We start from the raw sequence: 23,773 nt of genomic DNA on the forward strand, positions 1-23,773 counted from the left end.
CTTTCCTGCCCAAAGCAATAACTCTCTACAACACTTCACATCTGTCTAACAGAGAACTCTCAGAGCTCTCAGCTTTATAGTTTGTCTTAACCAAACTCCACTCTGTTTTGCTCCTTCAATAACTTTGCTCATGGTGACTTTGCACATCTTTATACTCCTACTCTACCTCATTGCATTTTAAAATTTCAACAACTTTGCGCACTTGTCAAATGTATATAATATTCTATGTTTATATTTTATTATATTTATAGTGTATGCTGGGGTTTTTTCTTATTCTTGTATTGTTATTTCATTTTGTTATTTGTTGTGTGTATTTTTTCTATAGATATATATTTCTCTCTCTCTCTTCTAGTGTTGATATATATATTTACTGTGTATTTACTGTGCAATGCCTGGATAACCTGCTGCTGTAACACAAGAATTTCCCAATTTGGGATCAATAAAGTACATCTATCTATCTATCTATCTATCTATCTATCTATCTATCTATCTATCTATCTATCTATCTAGGCTGAAAAATAATTTTGGCTTTAAGAGTAATTAAGATGAATGAAGCTTTATTAATCCTAAAATGTCTGGAGTACTGAGGCTGTAATTGACAAACCATAGATGTCAGTTTTGTTTTATGAGACTGCAGACCACAAACCAGATAGATGAGGTCTGTCTTTATACATTGAAAGACACTAAATCACTGTAGCTTAATGATGAAAATGACCTGAGCTCCATTGTTGAACCTCGATCGCCACAACCTAAGATTGAACCTCACCCACATTTTTTTCAATTCTGTGATTTCTCCATCACCCATGTGCTGCCGCGCCACACTATGCAGCAGACTTTGCAGATTATTCCAAAAATTAGTTTTAGTGCCTTTTAAGGTAATATACCTCTTTAGTCATTGGTCTTTATCCTATGTTCATTTCTGTCTCATTACAAAGTGCTGGGAGCTGCTATTAAGCAGCCCATCCATCACCACCCAGGAATAGGGTATAAAAGGTTAACAGGAACGGATTTTCTGGAAATGGAAAAAATTCTAGTGATGAATGGCATGAGCTTACTGGAATTCACCTCTGAATTAATGACTAGTATTTATCATCTCAAAAAACATTGTGTCGTGGGCCCTGGTTGGATGCTTTTTCTTGCAGTTTCTGGACCACGTGAGGACCACTCTGGTCTGGGAAAATATCAAAGCAATACATTTGCTTGTCTCTATGTTACATCCCTGGCTATAGCCACATCACATTGGATGAGCTATTCAGACAAATCACACAGGGGAGGAACTGAAATAGATTACATAATCTACAAGCAGTGGGGCAATGTAACAGTTTTGTATCTTAACAAGCCTTATAGGTTTAAGTACCTCATTGGGTGCAGATCGACACACTGTGCCTGTGAGATTGTGGATGAATAGCGTGCTTGTGTACATTACCAGTCAAAAGTTTGGACACACTTTCTCATTTAAGTGAATGGGAAAGTGTGTCCAAACTTTTGACTGGTACTGTATGCTCACAAGGACAACATGCATGTGAATGCTGCTTAAAAGCATTTAGGCATACGCAGATTCCCCTTTTGTCTGCTGGTTCTTATTGAGTGTGCCCAGCATGCAGGCTGCGGCAGTGCCAAGCACCCAGCTGGATGATTTATCACAGAATACTCCTTGATTAAGGGAAATTAAAGCAGGCTGCTCTTGGCTTGCTAATTGCTTTGATAGCAAGTTCAAGCAGTTCGTTGGTGGGAATATTTTGGAGGATATGGACCTCTGACAGAAAACAATAACGACAATTAAGCTGGAGGGGACTGCCCAAAAGTTGCTGTTTTGATGCAGAATTGCAGAATTTAACACCTACTTGTCTTACGGTGGAATACTTTAGAAACTACTTCTCACTGTTGCTGCTACCACCTTTCCTGCAGTTCGGCTACAGTTCCAACTTAACTAGTCCGTGCTGCTATTGTGTAGAGACACCACTCAAAACTATGGTATGATAATCAATAAAATCTGCATTTTATAGTTTCATAGTTTATAAAATTGACAGTAGCATCATTTGTGTTAGAGGTGAGTTCCTGCCATAGCGATAAAAAGTCTGATGAAAACACAAACATTTGTGTGTGATGTGCATCTTGTAAACAAGCTCTTAGGGTGAAGTCGTGAAACTCAAGCACACCAATGCAGTGTTGTCACTAGTGTCAATCCTTGTGTGACCAAAAAAAAAAAAAAAAAGCGCCGTTAAGTGTGCTTACAGTTTGTTTACCTGCTGTTGGAATTTTACAACATCAATGTGATTGTGACAGGAGACACATACAACAAGCTGATGACATACATACAGAAATCAACATGAGCAATTCACATTGCCAATGGTTAGGAAACAGTTCAAAAAGCTTAGAAACTTTTTGTGTGAGAGCAGCAAGTCAAGCAAGTCAACTTCTGAAAATATATAGGACAATTAAAACTGGAGGGTGGAAAGAGCCTTGAGACAAGTTCCGTCTTCTTCTCAGTGGCTATATTTGTGTTTGTGTGAAGCTTGTGAGAGCATCTCTGTGATACTATGCTTTCTCAGGTTGCTTAGGAATTGTGCTCCTGCCCTGTCAATCATACAAAATGGTGCAGTAGGCAGGGCCTTGCCTGAGCTTTTCCACCATCCCCGGCGGAGTCTCTCTATGACAACGTCTGGCCGTTGAGGCACTCCCGCCGCAAGCACTGTGCTGGCTTCCACCAGTCTCCGTTGTGGCAGCGGCAGATGGTGCAGTCGTCCACCTTTACTTCAATTCCGGCTGGGATGATCGTTGTTCCAGCAAAGCAATTTGGACCTGCCGCATGGGAAGGGAAGAAAGGGTAGAAAGACAGGAAAGAAGGAATGAGAACGACAAGAAATGGATGTGGCTCTCCTGAGAGCTTCTCTTTTCGGAGGGGTGGTGGAGTGATGCAGAGAGCTGCAGGGAGTTAGGGGAGTCAGAGCAGACGTACAGATCTTTTCACGGGCATGCACCGATGGGCTTGTTTTTGCAACACTAAAGCGCTTTTGTTAGTCTCCCCTTCTCCCTCGACATGGAGCGCTTTGCATCCTAATGCGCTGCGAGCAGAGAAGCCTGCCAGGCGCTGGCTTGGCAGTACAGAGAGGCTGGAGTACAGAGAGAGACAGAGGAAGAGAGAGAGAAAGCTGCTTTGAGAGGCAGTAGGGAGGATGGTGTTAATCACTTCAGTCTGTATGAAAAGGCCACAGAACTCCTTAGCAATTCCTTACACAGTTTCGCTCCACACACACACACACGCTGTGCTGACTTCTAAAACAATAAAGAAGTCAGATTAATTTTGACATCTGATTTATCCTTAAAACACTGTAGGATTTACTTTTGTTGATCCCTTTTGTTGTTGAGGTTCCTTTAATTCTAAAATGTGTTTGATTGTACCACGGGAGCACCTCACACTCATGTACTTGATCATCTCAGCAGATAGAGAGACAGATTACCCTGGGTACATTTTTGGATCTGTACTCGAGGAAGCCAAAAACGCTGTTATCTCTGTGAGGATGCAGTGCATTCAATATCGGTAAATATCACATAAAATTATTACATGTAATTTGTTTCTCCCTGCCTTGGGATGATTTGGGGCAATGTATCTCTACCTCCACCTCTTCAGACAAAAGAGCCAGAAGGTGCCAGGAAATCGCCCCAGTTTTAATCATTTAAATTAAGCAGTCAGCAGCTCAATTGGTGTGACGGTGACTTTGGATCGCTCTCAGTATTCAGCTCCGTAAAACCTGCCAGATTCAAGACTCCTCTATGAGCAGTCATAAAAACTCATATGTCTCATAACTCTTGAAGACACAGTAGCTTTCATGGCTAATATTCATGGACATCTTAGTGTCCAGGTGGATTTGATTTAGTGCAGGCTAACTTAAAGCTAGCAATGTGAAACTGTGCTTTGTCGTCCTTAAAAGCCCAGTTAAACAGGATGCATTTGGGCACACGGGCCAGCTGCATGCAAATCTGCACAATTACTCGACTTGAGAACAGTATAGGCCAGTATGGGAAAAGCACAGGTGTAAATACTAAAACAATGATGGCTGGGTTCCATTTAGCTGCTTCAGTTTCAGGGTCATGGTATTGTGCATGCCGGCTCACTGTCACGGCTTACTGGGACACTTGAATAGAACAAAGCCATTGTTAATGTTATTAGTTACACCTGCGTTTCCAGCTATGGAAAGTCAAAAAGTCTGCTTTGAAAAAGGCCAATTTGAGCTTCTAAGATACCCTTTTTAGCTTTTCTTTTCCTACTGCTTGTTTTTGCCGTGGACCCAATTCAACACTACACATTTGCATTAAAGAGCAGTGCTTTTTGAAAAACACCACTCAGCCACAATCTCTGTAGCCTCATCAACTCTCTGCCTGAAAAGAGTTTTGTGGGAAACATAATGCCATCCGGATTTGTTTTTTTATTAACATAATGAAGAAATGTTTGTACTGAATGTATCTGATGCTGCTCGCTGCAAACAAAAAATGTTATCTGCAGAGCGGTCACTCTCAGTGTATTACAATATTGTTCCCCAGGTATACATGTCGCAGTTGGAAAAGCAGGTGAGATTAACTAAAATGAATGATTGCTGAATTCCATTTGGCTGCTTCACTTTGAAGGGTCCTGGTATTGTGCATGCTAGATAACTGTCACACTGCCATGGCTTACTAGGACACTTAAATAGAACACTGTTATCGTTAATTAGTTAGACCAGTGCTTTTCCTTCTATGACACGTCAAAATGAATACTGTGAAAATGGCCCATTAATGTGTTGATGGTTATGTTTAGGCAACTCAAAGCACTTGATTAATGTTAGGTAAAGCTCATGGTCTTGGTTAAATATTAAAAAAGTCATCCTGACTTTTTCAGTATTTAACCAAGACCACGACCTTTACCTAACCTTAACCAAGTGTTTTAATAGCCTAAAGATAGGCAAATTAAGGTTGGCCCCCAACAAACAATTACAAGAACTTTCAATATCTCACAAACTTTGGCTTCAGAGGTTTGTCCTACTCTCTTTTAGTTCAATTTCCTGCAGTGTGTATGAGTGAAAATAAGGTGCAAAAGGCAATAAATAAATGTGGCACTGACAAAGGGAGCTGTTGGATACCTAGTATCCCCATCCTTTGCCTCAGCATAGATGAGTCCCATGGTCTATTCGGACCTGATAAAAGCCCTTTGATCTGAGCTTAGAGGAGACATTGAAAGCGCTTGCCAAGTCTTAACTCTCATTGATCTGCCTCTGGACAGCTGGCACAGGTTACAGGACAAACTCAGTAGAGGTTGATGAGGGAAGAGGGTGACTGGTGCTGCTGCCAAGTGTGATTGTTTATGGCCAGATAGATTTGGAGCCACAAGGACACAGTTTCAGCTACCTGTCACAGCTTGAAGGACAGACGGTCATCCGTCCAAGCCTGTGATCAATTCATGGTCAATAAAATCTGGTGAAGTCAGAAATGTTTGTCCTGTGTAACAACTGTCTCGGCACATCATACCTTTCCTGACTACAGCTGAAGGAGTGAATGCATATTAGGACTCATTACAATCTGTTTGGCTCACAGTCGATCATGGTTCTTGCTTAGAGGTAAGAACAGCTTCCATAAAGATTCACCTGCCAAAAACTTCTTAATCCACAAAAAACTGCTGCTTGTACATAGAACATGTCATTCTGGTTATTTGTAGATTAGAAGGCGTCAAGGTTGTAAGCAGGCCACATTTGTCAAGATAAGATGTTTTTTAGATGTTGAAATGTAGTTATGACCTGCTTTACATTGAAATATGGTCATTAATCCTGTTTAAAAATGTTCACATCTCAATTAGATTTAACCTAAGCATCCAAACATTTTTAAACCTCCAAATCAATGATTAATGGCATTTGGAATCGGAATTGGCAAATTAGCCAAAACACTCCTCAATAACATTTCAACCCTTAGCAATGAGGCCACTGATTTACATTTCTGATTGGTTACAAAATGTAAACAACCCAGAAACTTTTCTTAAATTACTTTATCTCAAAATGAATGGGTTTAGCCAGACCTTTAACCTGTGCCAGAACAGTGCAAATGTAATGTGGAGATGAAACAACCCCTTTAACCACAGCACTGTGTATAATGTGACATGAGTAGACATATAGTAGTCCATATAGGCCTCTTCATCTGTGAAACTAAACAGGATGATGTGACAATAATGCCACAAACTGTTCACTGAAATTAGAGGAGCTTTTTCAGTTGTAGGCAAAACTTTGTTCAAGGTTGGCCAATTAAAATAATTAAGGGTCCAAGCAGCAAAGCTGCTGGAATCCTATTGTCTCTGTTAGGACTCTTCTTCTCCTTTTTCTGCCCTAAATGTATCTGGGTCTCAGAAACTGTACAGCTACAGCTCCCAAACTCAGCAGATATGTTGGAAATGTCACCCACTACTCACAAAAAAAAAAAATTATACCAATTTGCCAGGCACTATAACAACGAACTTTACTTTTGGCCATTAGAAAAAGATAGATTCTTCAGATATAAATATAGATCCCATTTGCACCTGGATAGATTTTCCATCATTTTGAATTTTGTCCAAATCTATTTTTTCGCTGCAACTCCTACAGATTTTGAGCTATCAGCATTAAAGTTGGCACATAGCATGTCTAGACCAAGCTGGAAAAAAAAAAAGTTTTTCAGAAATTTAAATCAAAATTGGCTTAAGCAATTATAATCAAACTTGGTGCGCGTGTTTTGATGCTAGGTCAGAGCTTCGCTATGCAGTCTTGGGATATTCTGCCACTAGGCGGTGCCACAAATGTGAAAAGTTGATATCATGTAAAAGGCTGCATGGATTTGTACGAAATGTGGTTTGCACAATCTAGGGTGATGACTCAGTCAATGCATAAAATTTGTTAATGACTGACTGAAGTTAGTGTGGTTTATCACAACAAATCTAAATTTCTAGACACTTCACATTCCAAACTTCATAAAATCAAAACAAGTCACCCGTACATCCCACAGAGCTGAATTTTTTTCAGTGCATCCACTGAATTGTGACAAAAGTTTGCCTCACTGCAACCTATGGTCAATTCAGAAGTCTGTCCACTCTATATTTATCAAAATATGCAAAATCAATTAGCATCTATATCTCCACAAGTCTTCATTCAAATGCTACAAAAATTGAAACAGACATTCTCTATGTGGTAGATATGAAGTGTTTCAAATGGTGTTCAGATTGGTCAAATGTTGGGTTCACAGAGATATTCAATATCTCACTGTAATTTGTAATGTATGCACAACATTTCATCTAATTTTACAACAAATTCCGCCAAAATATTTGACAATACACCTGAAACCAGCAGAATGGTGTGTGATTTTTTTCTATAATATTTTCACCAACATCTTGACTGTTATGAGCGTTTTATGTTTAAACAGACACAATTCCCCAGTCTGGCACATGTAATGGCATTGCCTCAAATTGTTTGAAGGTGTGTGGAAACCATGTCTCCCCAGTGGCACATTCAGTAAGTCACCTTCTCTGGGAATACAGTGGTCCAGGTTTTGAATCCCCAGGTGGCCATCTCATAGTTGCCAACCATGTGGCATGTTTTCAAATTCTGAAGATATTATAATATTAAGATATTGAGTTGAAGACTGCCCTTTGTGCTTGAACCCCTTTCATTGTTGTTTTGGGCATTTTTGCCACACTAGCAGCATGGCTCCAGGTATGTCATGTTGATCTGTCAATTGATCCACCACTTTTGTCCAGACTGAAATATCTCAAGAACTATTGGATGAATTGACATGAAATTTTGTACACACATTTATTGTCTTCAGAGACTTAATTCTAATGACTTTGGTGATCTCCAAACTTTTCATCTAGCGCCATCATCAGGCAATTTCAATTTGTCCAATACTTTGGTTATGACCAAATACCTGCAAAACTCATGCATCAGCCTCAGCTGTATGTTGTGTTCAGTGCAAATAAGAAAATGTCAGCATGCTAACATGGTAGACTAAGATGATGAAAATAGTGAACATTACCTGCTAAACAGTAGCATGTTATTGTTGTCACTGTGAGCATGTTAGCATGCTGACATTAGCATTTAGCTCACCGTAAGCAATGCTGCCATGTGGATACTCTTAGGCTGGAATTATACATCTCTGCCAACCTAAGCAGAGAAGGGTGTTATGAGTAATCATAGGTTGCAGAGGAGCCATCGCACACACCTTCCAAATCTCAGTAATGTGCCTTATGGACCTGCACGTCAAGCAGGTTAATTGGTTGAATACATTCTTGTCAGGAGGTAGATCTGAAAATAAACATAAGCACACTACATACAAATATAAAAGAAACAGCCATGTGAATGCATCCAAGCAACCCCTGGTCGCATTCACCTACGTGCAGCCTGGAGAAGCATAATTCCTGGTTAAAACATATACCACAACCGCCACACCAACTAACTGCAGTCTATTTCTTATAATCCTTCCCTGGTGAGAACCAATTTTTGTGTACACAACACATTTGACTTTCAAAGCGTTGTGCTCATTTCAAATAATTTTTGAAAACCAAACTCTTGCAGCAGGTTAAGTAGAAGACAAATCTGGCTGTCTCCCACGGATTGCATGTCTAACTGGAGCACATAAGTGGATGTCTTCCTTTCACAGTCCTCTGTCCTTTGGCCAAAAATGAGAGCTAAGCAGCCTTACTTCATTGCCCTCTCCCCACACCCCTCAGCTATCCTCTCCCATAGAGATTTATTTGGCTGCCAGAGCTTGACCTGGCACCCTTGGGGAGCCTAGAAACGACAGGCCTACCCTGAAATGCCAAGGGTGTCACTGTGTCCTGTCAGCCTGGATTAGCTCTTTCCTAGCAGCTTCTGCAGGCTTGTTAGTGTGCGTGTGTGAATGTGTGTGTGTGTGTGTGGGTGTGTGGGTGGGTGCGTTGGAATAAAAGAAAGCAAGGAGAATAAAGAGGAAATGAGAGAAAGTGTGAAAGAAAATGTGGGTAGCTGTGTGGTGAAATGGTCTGCCTCAAACTAAATTCCTCTCTTCACATTTATAGATCAACCACTAGAATGAAAAAGAAAAAAATATTTCAGGGTATTTGTTTTGCCTTCTTTCAGAAGGGATACTCATAAACAGTTCCTCCAATTTTGGAGTGACACTACATAATAAGAAGACTGAATGCAATAACAAAGCATATTCATGGAACTACACTCTTGTTTATTGGGTACTTATTAGAGTTCTGTTGGAAAACTTTCTTTGCCAGCTCTTTCAGCTCTTTAATTATCCAAAGCTTAGATGTGAGCCATGTAAAATGACAAAATAAAATCTATTTTGACTGTACTCCTGATCTTGTCTCACAGGCGTTCTTTGCTGTTGTCATTCCATCCAGGATCACATTCCAGACAAGCAGTTACTGTACTTTAGTCATAAAGCTCCATCTGTCCCTCAGGATTGGTGCTTGCAAAGGGAAATCTCCCACCTCGCCTTGTAAATAGCCAATGAACCATTGGAATCCTATAATTCTAATTTAGGGATTGGCTGTGTGTGACAAGGGTGTCAGGGCACTGAGAGATAAAAGGCTCTCTGAGGACCCATTAGTCCCTCCTACCATGCCTTTAATCAATGAGCTAATGTTTACTCTGCTTAGTGTGTCATTTATAATTAAAACTAGTACTGCTCATTAGTGTCCAACGGGCCCAAGGTAATAATTTTAATTCATAAAACATCAATTACATCCTCATCCTCTAAAGGTGCGGCCATCAAATGGCGATACCACAGATAAGCTTGCCGTCATTGGTTTAATGAAAATTTAATGACTTCTGAGGAGTGTGCATTGAATTCCAGAAGAGATGAGTGTTTACCGTTTTTACAGATGGGGCAGCATTGCTCTGGCTCGTACACAGGGTTGACACACTCTGGGACGGCGCAGTCGGACACCACACAGTGCACCTCATTATTTGGTTCGCAACGGCACCATTCACAGGGTGACGGCTGTGGGCAGAGGGGGAAAAGAAACACAGAATCTGGGTTAGATGATTCAGTAGGTTTCACCTTTATGAGTGTGTGTGCTCTACATGATCAGTACAGGAAACAGTCTGCTCCTATATGCATTTTTGATGATATTTCCCAATTAAAAACGTCCCTATTATATGCATCTCACACCATCTTGATAAACAAAGAAACAAGTTAATAAATTATTGAACAAGCCAGCTTTATTAGGCTAGTTGCATCTCAACAAACAGCCTGTAGCTGACTTCTACAGTTCTAATAAGGGAGTCTATAAAGTAGTGTTGATGATATTTGCTGCATTATGCTTTGGCCTGCCTCAGGAAACAGTCCAGAGGCTTATCTTACCACCTCTGCAACATGTAAATCAGTGCTATGCAGCTCTCCGTGCTGCTGCCTCTTACTTGACTCTATCTTCTACAAAGCCTTTTGACCGGAAAATGAACTGTGATGCAATTACATGGAGTGGAAAAATACAAACTGTTTCCAAATCACGAAAGGTCAACTGTTCATCATATTAGATTTTCTTTCTGCTCATCACAGTAAACTGTCTTTTGGAGACCTCACTGCACCCACTCAGTACTCTTTACTAACCTTACAGGGGTTACATGCTTCATATTGATAACTCTTTTGCAATTTATAAAATGAAGTGATAGAAGATTGATTTGTTTGGTAGGCAGGTCAATGTATTTGGAGATCAGCAACTGTGACTAAACAAAATGGTTCAGATGAGTCATAATAAACTGGGTTGGTTTCATCCATTTGAGGGATTTTTAGTCCAAAAATGTTCCCCAAATTGCAGCAGTCAGTATTTAAATGCATATCAATTGATCTATAAAAACAACTTTGTGAGTACAATTTTGAAAATAACTCTTGAAAGTGACCAGTTGAGACACTACTGGTCACGACCAAGACATAGTTTGGCTCCTAACCCCTATTTAAACAAACAAGGGATAAAGTGTGTACTAATGAGCTTTAAAGGTGTTGGTAAGTAGATTTTCTTACGTATGGACAGAGCCAGGCTATTCTTTTCCCCCTGTTTCCAGTCTTTATGCTAAGCGAAACTAACAAACCGATGGCTCCAGCTATATATTTAAGTACAGACATGAAAGTGGTATTGATCTACTCATCTAACTCTCTGCAAGAAAGTGATTAAGTCTGTTTCCCAAAATGTCAATCTGTTCCTTTCAATACTGACTGTTGTGCTTTGGTGTTATGATTTTTTTTTTGTCATTATGCCATCAACTATCCTGACTGCATTAGTTACAGCAAGTTTGCAATATTTCCATTGATAGTAGTACAATTTAATAGTAGCAATAACGACAATTCCAAGGTTCATAATCCAGTTTTGTGTGAGAAAAGTAGTTGAAAAGGCTATGGTAACACTGGATGCTTTAATGTGACTTTTGTCAGCCAATTTTGCCAGGATGCATTAAATGACACAAAATGGGAAGTGGTCAGGCTTGTATTTTTATTGGAATTTATGGTAGTCTGGATGCACTGCAGCCACAAATTGATTATGAGCAACATTAAGAGATGGAAAGTAGAATGTTAAGCATGGCGACATGAACTTCATACAATCTCTATATAGAATGAGATCTCCAAAATTATGTTGAAATGAAAAGTATAACTGTTGCAATGGTACATTAGATCTCTAAGGAAAGAAAATTCAGACACAAACACTTTTACCTCCCATTATTCCAATTTCCCTCCTTCTGGCAGAAAAGTATTAAACTGTCTCAACTGTTAATCAGATACATACTCCCTGTGATGCGTCATAATGGTTTCATAACGTGAAACCATTATGATTTTTATAAAGTACAACAGACAGATATCAGTAAACTTTGTTAAAGATCAGCTTCCTTACAAGGAAATGATGAAGGGCTAAGCCAGTGACTGCAATATATGCATGGCAACGACTGTAACTTGTTTGTGTCCTACTATAAAAAGCCTCTGCTCTGTATCTATGTTTTTAAAGATTAACACCCTTAGCGATGGTAATGATGATTTCTTCTGCTCTTTCACTATGTTGCACGTTATTTGATCTGCCATCTCTGCGGTAAAACACATCTTGAGGCCTTTCCTTTTGTCTTGTAGCTGCACTTTAGCTAATAACTGCCTATAGATGACCTGAACATCTAAAACTCGACTCTCCTCAGATTAGAAATTCCTGTCAGAAAGTTCTCACATATCTTACCCACACAAGAAGTACACTTGCTCTCACATAAACAGACCGCAACAAAAATATGTCTCTTTTGCAGAGTTAAACACCAGTCATCTCTCTCTGTCAGTTTGAGCGCTCACACAGAAATGTACCAATTAACCAGCAAGATGTTGTGTCATACATATGGAAGATGGGCTATATTTTGTCAACCTGACAAGCTTAATCTGTGAGGGGGGCTGGTAAAGTGGGATTCAGGGTCAGCAGTGGAGCAATGGGGCTGTGTCTGACACATACAATCTGTATTCATGATGTAATGGCTACCATTCAGGTTTACAATTCTGCATGTGTATCCAATAGGAATATCTGCTTGGTCTTGGGGCCAGTAATTAAATATATAATGCTCACTAAGCGTTGCTCTCCACGAGCTTTGTGGTTTGAGTGAGAATTAGGTATTTTAACCTTGGGCAACATATAAGAGCAATTACACCTTACTTCACATTGACACTGTCAGCAGGAAAAAAAACCTAAGTTCCCAGGTTTAGTTAAGATAATAAATATTTCTCATCAGGGAATTGAAGCAACACTTGTTAACAATAATGAGCTGCATACTGTGTATATATTACAGTGTTCAAATGGAGGTCCAAACACACTCAGTGTGTTTACATGCACATAGTATCTCAGTTATGATCAGGTTTTGGGAAAAATCCCAGTTAATGTTTGATGTAAACATCATGCTTTGTTGTCAGAAACAGGTGCTTATCCTGTTTTTTGAAAAACCCAAATATGCCAGCTGGAGTACCGTAATAGAAAGTAGGATACACCTTTGTTGAGGCTCCTCATCACTGTCTGCCATGTCCTTAACTCACATTATGCAGTAGTTAGTTAGTTAAAATAAATGGGGAGTATGAACTGTATTGATGCTCTTATCTTTCACTACTGCTGATAACATAGAAAAACTAAAACCAAAATGCAGCAGAGTCCTTGCAGCCAGAAACCAATCTTATTCTTAACTGCTCAAACAGCTCAGTTGGCACAGAAACAGATCTTTCCACAAAGTTTAGGTCAGGTGACCTTCCAAACAAAAAATACAAAAACAGATAAGAACAAGATCAACACAAAAGCATGCATCAATATTTTGTGAATGCAATGTTATTACCGCTTCTGCTGGTAATAGAAGTAACAGGCTAAGAACATAACATTACTTTCCTTTACAGAGCCTTTGCTTAGCAGTGGGTGGTCGATTACATGTCAGCTCGAAGTAGCTACTGTAATTATGGGAGAAAGCACAACACAAACACAAACTTGCTTCAGGAGTGGGACAGTTACTTAAGTGGATGGTAAGGATCCAGCTCACACCAATTTTGATTAATATGTGATGAGCTGCCACATATACAGAGAGGAAATTGCTCTAAATGGCACCACACTTTCACTGCACTGGAATCTGCAAATGGCACAGCTACAGTATCCCCTTTCTCCCATAAGGCATATTACTATCTTTAGAAGATAGAGAAGGAGAATATTAGACATCATATAGTCCTTAAAGTACACATTAGTGATGCATGACTAAATCTGATAAACCTATAATTTGTTTCCCCTAGCGAGTGTATATTTTAAAACAGTGGCTGCTAGTGAAGTGTAAGAAGAAATTGAAATTACACTCAACGTAAGAATTAACATATATTATTCACTGGGTTTGAGACGATGCAATCAATATCTTTGAATATGAATGTGAGCCAGAAACAACAAAGTAAGACTTTATTGTTGTTGTCTCTGGCTCACATTCATTTTTTTATTATTGTCTAAGAAATGAGCAGCTGGCTTCTTGACGTATTGTATGCAAGGTTGGGAGTTTTCCTATCTAGAGGTGTTTCCTGATCGGCAGAAAGCAGTGGTAATAAAGTACAAACTGAATGACTGGGTCAATTTTTCCTGTTTGTAGCTATAAGAGATGGTAATGTTTATTCACTATGACAATTGGCCTTTAAAAATAAATCATTTCAAAGCTGAAGTGGCATTTCTCTGCAAGTTAATCTGAAAGATTGGCCTCTAAAGCAGCTCTGGTGGAAGCCTGAAGATGCTTCATAGGTACAAGTATATTGAAAATGTAATTTGAAATAGAAAACTACTCCATGTACCTATGAAACATAGCAAAGGTTCCTTCAATGTATTCAGCAGTGCCTGGTGCTTTCAGCGCGTCCTTTTGTGTGAGGTCTACCGTGAAGAGGATCAGTCATGCCATAGCCCAGACTAACAAAAGAAAATAGAGCACCAGCAGCGGATTTAGACGTGCTGCCAGATGTTTTGGTGAAGAAAAGTCTCCTGTTGTCCCCATCTTATTGGCTGGGTATCAGAGTGAATCGGCTGTCATGCTTTTCATTCCCACTCTGAGACAAATGGAGACGGGGCAGGGAAGCAATGAATAGTCAAATAACCTTCAGCGGGGCAAATGGTAATGTAAAATACTTCGAGGCTGGACAACAGGGTCACAGGAAACTCACCCATGCGGTTAATAGGAGTGACGGGAATGGGTTGACAGTCAGACTGCATGATGCTGTTGTCCAAGTCAAAACAATATTTTACCGGTGGTCAGGGAATACAGAGAGAGAGAGAGGAGGCAAGACTTGAGGATTAGGGGAGGTGGATGCTAAAAACACTCTTGATATTTGTACAAGGGTGATTTAAGTACAAGTTCAAATCAGAAAAACTTCTTTGAAAATTCTTTGTGGCCTAATTGTTTGCACTTAATAATATCTTCTAATTAGAACCCTTGTTGCCTCTGGCATATTGGATAGGAAAATCAATTTGAGCAATCATTTTCAACTGCTTTTTGTCTCATAGGTATCAGTGCTGCAAAGCAGAGTCACTAATTACTGTTATGTGCAATGTGTAGGCAGCTCTGTATGCATTTTCTATTATTTGTATCTATTATAGGTGCAGTTTGGTATCTCTAAAAAATGAAATTGCCTCAACATTGAAGACCTCCTCAGTAATAGGCCTTAACTGCACTGCACTGAATAGGTGAGTGGAAATGAAGTGTTAAGGCTTCACATTTCAGCGGGTATATTCCTTGCAAATTAAATGAGAAACTATTCAAGGCAGTCTGATGGTTAAACCTACTGTGTGTATCTTCATTACTGAAAATGTTGGAGCTCTCCCCCCTATTTCAACTCTGCATCCCTTCCCTAGGGGGATCGCAGGAAGCATGGACGGGATTGTTCACATTTGAGTTCACATCCCAGCCCTAGCCTGACGATCTGGGATCTGAACTCACCCTATATCTCCTGGTTCTTGATTGCAGCTGCGCTGAGGCCAAAGGCACGCCGGCAGCCATGCTGGGCGGACTGGTCCCTTCCTCATCTGATGGGGAACCCTGTAGGTGAAACACCTACTGAGGTTGAGTGGCACGACTCTCACAGGGCAGTAAAACAAAAGAGTAGAAAATACACCCACTTGTAGTAAATCTACACCTACATAATCAACATCATATTAAATACTATTTTGCTAAAAGTAAATACTTTAGTGGACAAGTTGGCTCTGGGAAAAGTACTTTAGACTGTTTTGTCAGGTTGCTGACGCATGAGTTATACCAGCATTCAATTCAATGAATGACAGGCTGACATTGCACAGCAGTCAGCTGCTTTCTGTTGAATGAATGCCAATTACCACTTGCATGACGATGACTGCATACACTACTTACTCTGGACCTAATAACTAACCAAGGCATGATGGGATATTCAGCATAACGAACAGGAAAATAATCAAGTGTTGCTAAATTGTGCACCTACAATAATTCTTCATTCAAACTTAGACATCCCAGAAGCTCTAAACTGTCACATATATCTTGTTGTCTTGTGGAGATGCTGTGTCTCTGCATTTCTTCGCCATCATCTGCTACTGAATATAAATGTTTGCATCTGCACAATGCAGCACGATCTCTGCAAAGGAAATGCCAATTAGGCCCACGCCAAAGGTTAACCTGTCGGCATCTCTAAACAGGGGTCTGTATACCAGATACTGACAGCCTTTGATTTCCTTGAACACTGCAGGGTTCTGAGGCTTTGATGTCCTCACCGAAGAGACCCAACCTTCACACTGGATGTGGACTGAGAGGGCATTAAAGCACCTTCTGTGGTCTTAGTTGTGTGTGTGTGTGTGTGGGGGGGGGGGGGGGGGGGGACCACACCAGGTATTTCACACCTTATTTCTATCATGTCATTTTCATTGAGATAATCAATAAGAACAATTGAATATTTTTTTGTCCTTCCCTCTCCGGGTCCTCCAGTCAAGGTGAGCTGCACTACTGATGAACTTCATCCCACATCAAACTGCAACTGCTTATGCACTCACTGTGGCCCAACAAAATCTGTGGGCTTGCATCCCAATGCAGGACTTGGCTTGATGTTGTCTGATGTGCAAACACACCAATCAGTGTCAATTAAAGACATGGTTTAACAGGTTTTAAATACCACATAGACCTTATTAACAACATCACTGTCAAGCTCTTAAAGTCAGTGCAAAATCTAGATCTGCAACACACAATTAGTTCCATTACCAATTAGTAGATTATTATTTTTTGATTAACTAATCTGACTAATCATTTAATATAAAAGAATAAAAACCAGTTCAAATCCCAGAGGCATTCATTTTAACGTAATATAAAACAGGAAAGAAGCAAATCCTCACATTTGACCAGCAATATATTACAGTTTTGCTTGATTAATGACTTAAACGATTAATTGCATATCTAAATTATTGTTGCTTGATTCTTATAGCAATTGCCTGATTAGTTAATTAAGTTATTTTCTCTGCACTAGCATAATAGTGTGGACCCTACTAGGGGGATTAAAAATCCTTGTAAACAATGGAAAACCATTTCTGTAACTCTCCGCTTATCTAGCTGCATGTACTAGATACATGCCAGTGAAGATAAACAGCAGCTTAGAATGGACAATGCCAGGCCACTTGTTTTTTTTTATTTTTTTAAATTTTATTTATTATCCTTCTGGTCATTTGGGTTTTGTCAGATTTTTCAAAAAAAAAAAAATGCAGAGATAAACTGTAGCAGAATGGTTAATAGTGATGCTTACTCACTGTGTAGCCACCTGCCTGCTTCAATTTGTTTCATGTGACATGACATGCTAATATTCAGAGGTGTGACATATTCCAACATCTCCCAGCAGAGGTGTCTTTGTTTTGCTTTGAAGTCATGATGAATCCAAACCTTTTATAAATTACAAGACAATTTGCTAGAGCCTTTCATAGCAGGTAAAGAGAAGTAGAAAAAGAGACATGCAGTCATTCCTCACACTGATGACAAACATCAAGCCAGGTTGTGATGTTTTTTTTGTGAAGCACAATTTACTTCTGGGGGACCTTGGGTTTGTGGGAGTAATTGGGGAATGGTCATACCCAAATACCAGTCAAAACTGCAGGGAAGTCTGCAATAAAAAAGTAAATAGTAGGACTTTATATACTGCTATCTGCTTGGATTTTGCTGCAGATTATGTTCATATGTAACTATTCAGCATAAATGATTTAAGAGTTTGATATATGTGTTTGTTTTCAACACAGGCAGCTCAGATTTGTTTTCCTCTAATACTGTAAGCCAACCTTCAGATTTCTATTATTTAACAATCATCATGATCTTTCTCTAACTTTAAGGTTGCACCAATCAATTTTTTTTGTGTAACTGAAGCTTCCCTCATTGTGAGCTGGCAACACTCAACAGCCATTCACTGAGGGACAGGTACACTTTCAAGTTGGCTGCACAAAATAGATGATTGGAAGTGCTCTTCTTCACTGACATATAAACATAAATCCTTCCCGCACCTGATTGGATGAACCTATTACTCACAGAGCTGTCATTGCTTATTTTCAATCTTTTAAACTGGAAAAACTGTCTGCTTCCTCTGAACTGTCCACCGAAATCTGTTTCCGAATAAATCTGTGGTGAGAGTTGCAGCTGTTTTGTTTTAGAACAATACTCTGTTTTGTATCTACAACAGAGTTTCGAAAAATCAATATGTAATTAGTCATGTCATCATATAACCAGGTTTGTGGACTTGTCTCTCCTGGCGAATGCTGGGCTCATATGATGTTGTTTTCCTGCCTACTAATCTCTCCAGATCATACAGTATACTCATTCAATTGAATGGGAAGGTGTGTCCAAACTTTTGACTGTTACTGTATATACATATAGGCCACAATGTGTCACAATGTTGTCATACCATATTTTAATCACTTACAGCCCCAATCCACTTGTGAGGAATTTGAATGAGGAAGTTTCCTCACGGGCAGCAACAGTTTAAACACAGACTGTAGTTGTCATGCTCCTAGTGTCATTTCTAATCAGACAATAATGTCATGCTCTGTAACAACCACCAAGACACCGGTCTTATGGGTAGAAACAGTGCTCCCTTTGCAAGAGACACTAGGAAACTGGATCTTCCAACAATTACTCACTGTCCACAAATCAAAGTATTAAAATACTGTCTAGCATCTGTCTGTTTAGTGATGCTGGTTGAGTGTTCAGCTGATGGGAGCAGAGAGAGGGGGATGACATCATTCCAGGAAGCAGCCATCTTCATGCCCTTGGCCAATAAACACCTTTTCATGATATTTTTATCTTTATACGTTTACTATTATGTATATAGTCACACTAGCCTCACTAACCTGAACCCTAACAACCCTCTGTGCTACAGGTCTGTGCTGCTTTTTTGCAATTTTGTACAATAAATATCATCAAGAAGATTGCTGTCAACAAGTTGCAAGACCAAAAGCAATGTGAACAGTAGGTGTTAAATCTACTTAATATTCCTTAAATCTGGCCTTTGTTCCCATGAGACAAACAAAATGACACCATCATGATGTTAAAATTACATTATTTTTGAATGGATTCACCTATATTATTTGTCATGAACATGCAAGTCTAGTAAGGGGTGTTCATCTGATTCTATATGATTTTTTTTGACAAATGAACAGCCCAGACAGACTCCTATGTAAGATGGTTGCTTAAGTGGCATCCAGACATTGACCAAAATGATTCATTGATTGAGACTGACTGAATCTCAGGAGCATCAGTTGGGCACTGTCTTAGCCCTCAAATAAGTTCAAATGTGATCTTAGTGTATACACATGATTTCATAATCATACAGGAAGACAAAGCTTAAATGTCAGCAATGTGACTGGAAACAGTATCTCAAAACATCATAAATGCTACTCCTGAGACAGGAGATATGATGCATATTGGAAATGTTGATGTTACTTTTTTAAATGGTAGAATTTTGCCATGACTTGGGTTTTTGTAAACTGAAGCAGCTGATTGAACATAAAAATGTGAGAAATGAAGATTGATTTTTAAAAAAAGATCTATGTTGGATACTTATCAGTTCTTACCTTGAATTCCTCCAGAATTTTGTACGTTTTCCCCCGGTACTCGCAAAAGTTTTTAACCTCCTTGCACTCCGGGCAGCATCCATTGTGCTCCACTTTAGTGCACTTGGGGTGCAATTTGGGGCACTCAGGCTGGTCGCACACAGGCCCGTCCTCCGTGCACACGCACGGACAGTTCGAGTGTCCCGGGTAGAAGCGCTCCCCGAGTTTGTAGACGAAGCCACTGTCATCCACGCATCCTTTCCCCCGATAGTCATCAAACACGATGTTTTCACCGGCGGTCCGCTCCGCCTCATCCGCGGCGTAATCCTCGGGGTTACCCACCGAAGCCGGAGACACGGCGCCCAGGGCCAGCAGAAAGACGAAGGCGGCCGAGAGGAGAGGGCCCATCCTTCGCCGCGGCATCGATATCCACATTCAACAAGATTGTGTGGATTTCATCCCTAGGCTCCCGGTATCCTCTCCGGATCCGTCCTGTGCTTCATTATCATCACCATCATCATGACCACTTGAGGAAATGGGCTGCAGTGGAAAAAATACGAGATGATATGATGGATGATGACTCTACTGCTGCTGTTTTACACAACCTTAGAAACTAGTAAACATCACCTTTCCAATACGTTTCATTCTCAGGCATATTTTCTTTGCTGTATCCAACTGCTGCAACCAATTGCCCTCATGGGCATCATTTTATCAAGTTTCTTTTCACATTATTATAACTCCAGATACATATGGAATTCTTTCTTCCACCCTACTAAACGTATGCCACTATTTCTGAAAGAAAATAAAGCTGCTGATAACAGAAGCATGTAGTCTATATGTGCGCGCCTGTGAGGTGGTGGTGGTACGGGGGGTGTTCAAATACACATTATTCTCTCCATGCAAAACAGCAGCAATAGATGAACGTTCAACAACAGAGGAAAAGGTTAAAATATCCATTATCTGAAGTGGGTGGAGTGGGGTCCGCACAGTCTTCTACTCATTCAATAAAACCCAACCTATTAGCTATCTTTGTACAATTTAAAACTCCATGGGAGCGACCAGAGACAACAGGTAGCTATTAGTCAGTTTCAAATGCCATTGAAGCTAGTAATTAAACAAATTACTGCTCCGACACTGGACTTACAATAACCCGTTCTTACTAAATCAGCCATGTAGCATACACAATTCCCGAATCATTGTTAAATGCGCAGTGATTTAACCCAAAATGCATCACCCCCTTGGAGGGGGAAACACGCAGCAGAATCCAGAGCAATATAGGTGAAAATAAATGTTGCCATTGGCTTGGAATCATTTGCTGCGTGTCTTGACAGATCAACTGAAATACCAGTGGCAACAGTGATGTATATTAAGCGATAGGGCAAACTCACCGCGTTGAAATTGCTTGTTATCCACTTAGTCCGAAGCCAGAGAGCCCAACACATAGAGGGCTCGAGCAGATTACAGATAGTCGACTATAGCCTATTGGAAACTTCACCAGGCTCCACGAGATACTATAATCCTCCCTCTCGGCCGTGATGATGGATTTAAAACAAATTAAACACCAGCCTTTTGGAGGTATGATCCTCCCTTCCCAGTGCAAAGAAAATGATATCCACGTAAAAGTAGCTCTGCTTCATGATTATCCTCATCGGACTCACCTTTTAGAGACAATTTCACTGTTCACGTCCAAAGGCATGCGGTACGGAGAGAGAGATCGAGAAAAAAAAAAGAAAAGCAACCAGAAAATCCTCTGTAGCGGTCCCTGAGAATCCGGAGTCAATTCAGTATTTCTGCAGGTGAATATTAGAAAGCAGCGGTCAGTCTTGTTGCACATACATGTGTGTATACATCCAGCGATTACGTGAAAAACAGAAATGAAAATCCAGAAGGGTAGAAGTTAAACAGTATAGAAAATTAAACCAGGTGGGATTGAAGCCAGTTCTTTTTTTTCATAGCCTACGTTGTTTTCGGCAGAGCTCGCCTTCATCGTCAGTAGGCGAGACTGAGGAGGGAGCGCTCCGACTTTCAGCACCTTGGAGAGCGACTGTCTCCTGCGTCCTGCACTGAGGAGAGCAGAGCGGCCTACGCCCCCCTCCGTCACCCACAGACACAACAACACTCACATCCCACCATCCGAACACAACTCCGACTGCATCTCCAGAGCTGGCACCGTAAGAGTTAAAGGCTAAAACCAAGTCAAACGACGAAATAAGTGGTCAGTTGTCAGGGAGGTTCCTAGAGGAGCAGCTGGTAAATTGAGGGGGTAGGCTAAAGCTGTCAAATGTGTGAGTGCCTTTTTTTTGTCTGGACACGCGTGTGCTTGTGTGCATGTGTGTCTGTCTACGTGCGCATGTGTGCCTGTCCGCGCCAGAGTGTCTTCACACATGACCCGCAGCATGTTTCCCTGAGTCACTCATTTGCGGCACAGTTTACAGAAACCCATTTGTATTCCACGGTGCAACGCAAAAGCGAGTCTGACTTCTCAGCCCCTACGACAACAGAAAAATACAGTATGCGTTTGCAGAGCAGCATCAGCTTTGTTTTACAGATGTTAGCCCGTGGGGGCCACTGCCTGTCAGTCTTAGCACAGATGAAGGGTGATACCCCAAAGATCATTCCTTAATTAGTTATTCCCACGAGGGATCATACATATTTTTTCAAAGGCAACCTTATGGCCTGTCTCATCCAAATATAACAATGTGTTCATGGCCTTTATTTGAGTAATGATGTAAACCTGCTTTTTAATACAAAATAGGAGCTCATTCACTTGAAACACCTGTCACTCCCCAGGGTAACTCAGTCCAAAACTCACCTCTATGAATTATTATTAATTACATCTGCTGCACACTTGACCCATCATGAAAGGTCAAACAGTCTAATTAAAAAGATGTATTCACATGTTGTGACAAGGTGACTGAAAACTAGCTTAAAAAGATTTATGGCATATATGATATAAGATATACATCTTTGCAATGCGGGTATGGTTTCAGGCATTAACTATGACTCGACAACAGACCCATGTGGCATCTGCACGTTTGCTTAGGTGTTCATAGTACAATTTACAATTTACTATTTCATTTAGCAAACACTTTTATTTACATCTGAGAGCTGATACCACATAAATAGGGATCTAGTCAGGAGAGAACAACACAAGTATGTGCCATAAAGCTAAGTTTGAGTCCAATAGGATGTAGATGTCAACAGGCGGTACACAGAGGCAAAGCATAGAGTGCATAGACTGCATAGAAGGAGATTTTCTTCTTTTTTTTTCTCCTCCTTTGGTCCATCAAGTGCAGAGGTGTTTGCAAAAGAGCTGGGTCTTAGTCTTTAGTCTTCAGTAGTAGATATAATGTATCAAATTAGAGGGACATTTATAATGTAATAAATTAGAGGGACATTTCATCCTCTGATGAGGTAAAGGCCATCATCCCATGCTAATTTCCCTTATTAAATCTTCACTAATTGCATGGGAGGAGATGGACATAAAGAGAAATGGATAAAAGGGAAAACCTTTAAGGTTTGAGGCAGCCAAGATGTGGACTGTGCAAGAAAACACTGCAGCTCAACATTAGGATGTCCTAAATATATCAAGAGTATATGCTCATTAATGCATGGGCATATCCTGGGTCTCATCTCCTCTGAATATGATTCTGGGCTGCAAACAGCTAGCCTGCTCTCTGGTAACATTTGTCAAGTACATTCAGCATCAAGCTCAGGCTTGGTGACATTCAACCTCCATAAATAACACTTTATCTAAAGAGCAATGCGTTAGCCAGTTCCTGCCAGCTACATGCCGCTTGTTATTTTCCTAATTCCAGAGAATCAAAAGGCTCACAAAGCAGATTCAAAATAGGTGTATGATCTCTGTCATTAAACTAAATTATAATCCATCTGAGCACAGTGTTAAGTCACTCAAGTTGTGAGACAGTGCAACCAATGCCGTTGACAGGGATCATGCAGGGGTTAGTTATCTCTAGAAGGTGGCAGGTGTTTGAAATGCAGATGCTGGCAAAGCTGCAAACACAACAAAACCTTTTGCAAGCAGAGGTTTGTCAAACTCCTGGTAACACACACAAAGTGCATAATTACCATGTCAACTGAAACATTTAGTAGGCAAACACATGAGGGCAAACTGAGGTTGCACTGTTAACTTTTCTCCTCCATTGAATGCAGAAATGAGGAACGCACTTTTTCATTACTTTCTCATATGGTGTTTGCATTTTCCTTAATTGCCTCTAACGT

The 23,773-nt window shown here is 40.3% G+C and overlaps 1 protein-coding gene across 1 annotated transcript; it reads right to left on the reverse strand.

Annotated features, from left to right (window-relative positions):
• Positions 1 to 340: 340 nt before the first annotated feature.
• vwc2l (von Willebrand factor C domain containing 2 like) lies at positions 341 to 20,066 on the reverse strand. The gene is made up of 3 exons (XM_044366264.1): positions 19,553 to 20,066; positions 9,849 to 9,978; positions 341 to 2,802 (listed from the first exon to the last, which is right to left on the reverse strand). The coding sequence occupies exons 1-3, from the start codon at positions 19,964 to 19,966 to the stop codon at positions 2,651 to 2,653; spliced, it is 696 nt and encodes a 231-aa protein (XP_044222199.1). The 5' UTR covers positions 19,967 to 20,066; the 3' UTR covers positions 341 to 2,650.
• Positions 20,067 to 23,773: the final 3,707 nt, after the last annotated feature.

This window comes from Thunnus albacares, chromosome 11, assembly GCF_914725855.1.
Source record: "Thunnus albacares chromosome 11, fThuAlb1.1, whole genome shotgun sequence".
In the NCBI taxonomy this organism is placed as follows: domain Eukaryota; kingdom Metazoa; phylum Chordata; class Actinopteri; order Scombriformes; family Scombridae; genus Thunnus; species Thunnus albacares.

Excerpts from the sequence above, each read along its gene's own strand:
- vwc2l (XM_044366264.1), bottom strand. The coding sequence starts at position 19,966 with ATGTGGATATCGATGCCGCGGCGAAGGATGGGCCCTCTCCTCTCGGCC. Across the intron at positions 9,979-19,552 it reads AAATTCTGGAGGAATTCAAG|CCGTCACCCTGTGAATGGTG; the intron begins GTAAGAACTGAT and ends CTCTGCCCACAG. Across the intron at positions 2,803-9,848 it reads CTGCCCCATCTGTAAAAACG|GTCCAAATTGCTTTGCTGGA; the intron begins GTAAACACTCAT and ends CCCATGCGGCAG.